Consider the following 6506-nt stretch of genomic DNA (forward strand, 5'->3'; position numbering starts at 1 on the left):
GGACTTACCTCACTAATTTACATTTATTTTTGTTACCTATACTTGTATCTGGTTTGCATGGGAGTGTTTTATGAGCTCTTTTTCGCGCTCTTAATGTTTCGCATTCTCATAACAAGCTTCTGTCTTTCTCCTTCAACCTCTGCAAATTTGAGGCTTAATTCTGAATATCTCCCTTGCATTTCCTTCAGTTCAACTTCCATTAACTTGTTCCTCTCCCTCAATAGCTCCATTTCTTTTGATAGTTCATCAAGATTTCCAGTATTAGATGCTGCGTTTTCCATTTCCTTGTCCGACAAACAGATGTTGCTGCAGCATTTAATTATATGCACATTGTCAATTAGAAATGTCGAAGAGAAGATTATTATTGTGAAGAGGCATCTACAATAATTAGTGTTGGACTCAGTTTATTTGTGAAAATGTATGTCTAGCTAAAGAAAACCGCCCCTCAAATTGGGTTAAGTTATACATGTTCAAGTGGACTCGATAGTGATACAAAATAGTTTTAAGAATATAAATTCATCTTTGTCAAAAGTTAAGGATCAATCTTGAACACGGGACATACCTCTCTGTAGACAATGTTCGACAGGGATTTTGATCTTCTGTGCATGTTATAGTCGCAAGATTTAGATCTTCCGCAGCCTCCTGTACCAAAGTATCATCTTTCAGATACTCTTAAGTAATACTCCTTCCCTTTCATTTTATATGCCGGTGTTTGACTAGGCATAGAGTTTAAGACAGAAGGACCGACTTTTAGCACATACAAAAAGTATTCTTAGAACTTGTGGTCTTATACATGTCATGACATTTTTATGGTTACAAGAACATGTCAATAAGGGTATATTAGAAAGTTAAACGTTAAAGAGTTATCACATATAGCAAGGTTTCATTCTTTTTAGAACAGATTAAAAAGAAAAGAATGCCATATAAAGTGGAAGAGAGAGAGAGAGAGTAAGAGTCAAACAGCCTTAAAATCATATTATTGGCGATACTTAGTCTATTTCTCTTCTCCTCGCATAATTAAGTCTTCAAATAAGGCAAACTGTCTTATGTCTGATATTAAAAAAATGGAATTAAGAAGTTTTTGTGCTAACTCTAATTTAGAAGATAAGTTTTTGCTGTTAACCTGTTCGGACTTTTGTTCGCGGAGCCTTTCCGTGCTATGCCGGAGTTCTTCTAACCTTCTTTCTAATTCTTCGATTTTGTCTTGAAGGTCTTTCTCCTCCTCCGTAAATGAATTCGTTAAGTTATCAAGTGCATTTTCCTTCAGCTTGATCTGACCCTGTGATGATGGAACAAAAACTAAGATTGATCACACTCACTACGATTTACAACTACATTTAGGTAGATCAAATAAAGGTGAATATTACCTCAAGTAACTTTATTATCTCTTTTAGACTTGCAACTTGATCATTTGCATCTTCGAGCTTTTCGTCCAAACTATTCAATGCATTCTCTTTCTCTATCAGATCATCTTTTAACTCGGATACCTGCTTTCTCAAAATTTCTTTCTCCAATTCATTCTCAAACAAAGAGCTCTTCATTTCTTTGCATTCAGATATAAGGATATCCACTTCGAAATGCAGTTCTGCAGTTAATGTGTCCTTCTCATCCATAAGAGACCTCGTAGTGTTTAATTCCGTCGCAGTCTCTAGAGCTTCTTTTTCCACTGAAGCTAGCCTAGTTTCCAGTTCTCTTCTTTCACTGTGACCTTGCTCTATAACCAATTGCATGTCCTCAATCGATTTCCTCGTTTTTTCCAACTCATTCGCCAGAGTGTTCTTATGTTCTTCATGCTGAGAAAGGATAATCTTTTCTGTCAATAGATTTTCAATCTCCGCTTTAAGAGAGATGATTTTCTGTGACAGGTGCTGCTCAGTTTCTTTAGCCAGCTCTTCTTGTTTTTCTAGGCGCACGGATTTTTCTTCAATTTCCGACTGCAACTTTTCCGTTTGATCCGACATATTAGTTACTTGACTAGAAAGCTCAAACACCTTTGCTTCGTAATGCGCTTTGATTGATTGGAGCTCCTCGGATGATTTTTGAAGCATCTTTTCCAGTTGCAATTTCTGTAGGCGGAGCTCATTAGCTTCGTTTAAAGCTTTAGTAGCCAACTTTTCACTCGCTTTGAGTGAGCATTCCATTTGCATGGATAGCCCTTTAAGTTCCTCCTGAAGCCGCTCTGCTGTAATAACATTTTGCCGTCTTGTCTTCCTCAAGGCTTCTTCAGCTCTTATTGCTCTCTTCTCTTGTTCGATTTTATCACGACTAAGGGTATCGAGATCAGCTTCAAATCCTTGAGCTTGCTGTTCTAGTTCTTGCTCCAGGTTACTGACTTGAGCTTCAAGCTCACTTATAGTAGCCAATGAATCGGAGAATTCTTTAGATTGATTCTTCAGCTCATTCTCCAAACTCACTATCTGCGCTTCAAGTTCACTTACAGTTGCATAAGAAGTCTCACATTCATATTGCATTTTCAGTTGTTCCTGAATCTCGCTTTGCTCAATTTTGTATAACATGTCATGGTTTTCTTGCTTCAGTATCTCATTGTCGAGGGCAAGTTGCTCCATCTGCATCTCTAAGTCATCTCTTTCTCTCCTGTATATCTCGATTTCACCATGCAGGTCCGTGATCTTTTGCTCCAGCATATATGTGTCCTTGACGTCGCTGTGCTCTCTCACGAGCTGCTCTAGCGCTTTTTGCTCTTCGTCATCTTCATCCGTCATTTCATGCTTCGAGATAACGTCCGGAAACCTTTCAGCGTCAAAAGATGTCGTTGATTTGTTGGAATGGCTAACATTTTCTTTGTTTTTCTGCTCTAACATTTCATCTAGGTCACGCACAGCAAGAATTAACTCCGAATTCGATTCTTGCGTCTTTTGAAGTTGTATTTCTAGATTTGCATTAAGGTCCTTTTGATAACTCAATTCTTGCCTAAGTTCACTAACAAGAGTTTGAAGATCCCCACTTTCATATAGCAACTTGTCTTTGGATTTCGCCTCGTCTAAACGCCTTTGAGAGGCTTTAAGTTTATCGCATTCTTCCTTGAGAGCGTCTCGTTCTTTTTTCAGGCTCGCAACCTCTTTTGAGAGATCTTGCCCTCTTTTGCACTCCTTGACAATTTGTTTACGAAGAGTTTGAAGTTCCAAGTCTGACACTTCTACCTGCCTAGCAAAAGCTGTGAGCTCGGATTTTAGCTTTGCGATAACAACATCCAACACCTCTTGTGATTCTAATCTCTGAAGAGCTTCTCTTGGAGTGCTTGAAGAACCATCTGTACTTACTTCAAGAGCAGAACCCGCCAACCAATCCAATTGCTGATTTTCTTCGTAAACTGTTGTACAGACATCGACACTGGGGTTCCGGGGAACCAAAGCAAGATTCGGAGACGAAGGGAAGTTTATGTGATCCTGATGGCTAATGTTGTTTCTCGTTTTGATTTGCCGAGGCGTATCAAGTCCCGAGCTGCTACCAGAACTGGACATGGTAATATCCGATTCACCTGATGCCCGGCGGTTGCCATTCAGTACACCATTGTGCAAAATAGGCTTGTTGATTAAACCATCCTATGAAACACATGCGCAGACAAGAAATGAAGCGATCTTATCAATCAAAATGGAAGAATAATAGCCAGCATCCAATACCCGAGGAGCAATCCTCGGATCTTCATTTTATTACAATCAGACAGAAGTCTTTGTCTCACCTCTGTAGAATTGTCATTAAGGCTAGCTTCTACTTCATCGTTGCTTGGTTGCGTCCTCAAGATCCTATCGTCCGAATTTGGTTTTGCATTTTCGAATTCTTCAACAACACTGTAAAAGCACCGAAAAGATAAAAATTAGTTTAAATTCAGCACAAGATTTAACATTTCAACTAGCATGCGAGAACCAAAAGCTCAGAAGAAAAACACGAAAGCTATTGGGAAATGGGACACCACCTTTGATCAGAAGAATCCTGAATCCTCTGTATTGAAACCTATCGACAATGACACAAATTAAAGTCCAATTAGGTCCGAAAAGCTTGCAAAATAGCGATTCTATGCGTATTCTTGCATGAACGACTGAGAGACTTACATGCAATACAGCTCCTGATTTTGAATTTTTGAGCGGAAGAGCAACGGAGGATATCTTAGATGCCTCTGCATGATTCGAGAAATCAATTGAAGCTTCTCCGACAACTCCAGCTTTTGAACTCCCCTACAAAGTATACATCCAAACAAATTATATAATTCACTTTTGATAAGGAACCAATATATCATAAAAACTTCAGACTTGAAATGCAAACTTACGGTTCCCAAGATGAAGTAATAGATCTTTTCGTGAATCTTCCCCGACTTCGGTTCTTGAATCAACTTCACAGTTTCAAAAACTGCTTTATCCCAGTAACAGCTCCCATCACGAACTATCGCCTTCTCTAGTTTTAATGTCGGCTTCCCCACATCAGCAGGGACTACAGATATCATCAATGCATCGCCTGCTACCTGTGACACATAACCAAATTAAGACATTATGCTTTGACTGAATGTCAATCTTCCAGCCACCCTTCTCAGGGCGGAGCTAGCATGCCGGTTACAGGTCCAGCCCAACCCAGTAACTTTAGTCCAAATTCTATATTTGTCTAAAGAAATTCATTAAAAATGTACAAATCACTAATTTAGAACTCGATAACTTAAAAAGATTACAACCCAGAACTCATTAGCTTCAAATCCTGACTCCGCCCTTGACCCTTCCGGTTAGAAACTTGATAAGAAAAGAAAGAAGAACGAAAAATAGAAGAAGGCTTGCGGCGCATCACTTCACTTCAGCTTTGAGATGATTTTAGCCACCGGAGACCGGCTCAATGAGCACCTTTGGGTGGTACTTTCTCGATCAACTATACTTATTCAAAATGACCGTGAACCAAGACATGAAGAAATGCAATTCAAAAGAACGCCCTCTTCCAGGAAGCCTCGGACTGTTTACAATGATTGCTGACTTTTGGGTTAGTAGACAATGCTCTTCTCATATACAACAAGCTTTTTATCAGTTGCCTCGAAAAAAGTGTCTGATTTGAAGTGAAACAAATCAAAGGAAAATGCAAAGGGATCAATCAATCAATTCATCAACTAAGTGTCAGTTCCAAATTAGTTGGGTCGACTATATGAATCCTCTATGTCCGTTCCAATTTATTCTACACCATTTCATTCTAATACTAAATAATTTGTCTTCCAATGCAAATTTATGTTATAAGACAATAAGTTCAGTACAACAACAACAACAAATCTAGTATTTACACGGGTGAGGTGTGGGGAGGGTAGTATGTCCGTAAACCTTACCCCTACTAGTGAACATAAATAATGTTTCAAATGGACTCTCAGCTCAGAAAAGGCGAAGACAATAAGTTCAGTGGAAACACTAATTGTGTCATCCATTTATTCTTTCTACTGCCTAATCAATCAAATCATCCAATTCAGATTGCTATCAACTATCAAAAAGCAATAAAAAAACAGTAAAAATTCAATCTTTTGAAAGAAAATTTCAACGAAAAAGCTACCCAGAACAGTAAAAATTCAATCTTTGACTGAAATATTTACCATGCAGTAAAATTCTTACCTGAGTTGCATGAAACTGCAACTTGAACACAACTTTGATCTTGTTCTTCTCACTCCTCCACCGCGCTGACTTGAACATTTTTACACTTTTACCCCACACTTTATCTCATTTATAACACACCCTTTTCACAGTTTTCGCCGGAGCTCACCGGAGCTCCGGCGGACACTGCCGGAAAACTACCATGAAGCTGAAAAACACCAATTTCAATAAAATAAAGAATACCCAATTCGTGTTTTTCACTGTAGAGCATAAGAATTGAGCTAAAAGAGTGAGAAAGTGACGCGTGGCACTGAGTTGACACAGTGGATGAATGTCAATAGAAATGAGCTAAAACAGAGCAATTTACACACACACACACAGTGGTTCAGAGTTTTTTGAGATTGAATTGTGATGAAAAGAATCAAGAATGTATTGAGAGGAGAGAATACAGCAGATCTGATGTAAGTATAATGGTATTCTTGGCAAATTCACACACACAGTGGTTGTCTCTCTCTCTATATTCTCTGTTTCTCTCTCTATATCTTGCATGTAACAGAAGTCCACCACATTGTGAAAATTTTATATAATATCTTTTTTATTTACTTTAGCAAAATAATATACATTGCTTTCCACTTTTTCTGTGATATTATTTGACTGGGCGCATAATTTTTTAGAAAACAAATATTAAAAACTTGTAATATCAAAATATATTACTATAAAATTTGTATGAATATAAAAATATATTATTAATAATATAATAAAATATTTAAAGTAATTTTTTTTTAAGAATATAAAAATATGTCATTATTACGAGGTAATATTGATATAACATAAAATGAAATAATGAGAGTAATTGATTTTATTGTTTTTGTTTGTCCACAATTTGGGAAGAAGAGAAAGGGAAATTAAAATATTATAGGCGAAGCTTCTTTTTGCTTT

At 37.5% G+C, this 6506-nt stretch overlaps 1 protein-coding gene across 1 annotated transcript; it reads right to left on the reverse strand.

Moving 5' to 3' along the window:
- Nucleotides 1-6: 6 nt before the first annotated feature.
- Nucleotides 7-6127, reverse strand: LOC109238153 (myosin heavy chain, cardiac muscle isoform-like). Its single transcript, XM_019404587.1, has 9 exons — nt 5589-6127; nt 4286-4477; nt 4071-4193; nt 3935-3972; nt 3701-3809; nt 1368-3563; nt 1124-1279; nt 563-642; nt 7-306 (listed from the first exon to the last, which is right to left on the reverse strand). The coding sequence occupies exons 1-9, from the start codon at nt 5664-5666 to the stop codon at nt 69-71; spliced, it is 3210 nt and encodes a 1069-aa protein (XP_019260132.1). The 5' UTR covers nt 5667-6127; the 3' UTR covers nt 7-68.
- Nucleotides 6128-6506: the final 379 nt, after the last annotated feature.

Source organism: Nicotiana attenuata, unplaced genomic scaffold (genome assembly GCF_001879085.1).
Source record: "Nicotiana attenuata strain UT unplaced genomic scaffold, NIATTr2, whole genome shotgun sequence".
In the NCBI taxonomy this organism is placed as follows: Eukaryota; Viridiplantae; Streptophyta; class Magnoliopsida; order Solanales; family Solanaceae; genus Nicotiana; species Nicotiana attenuata.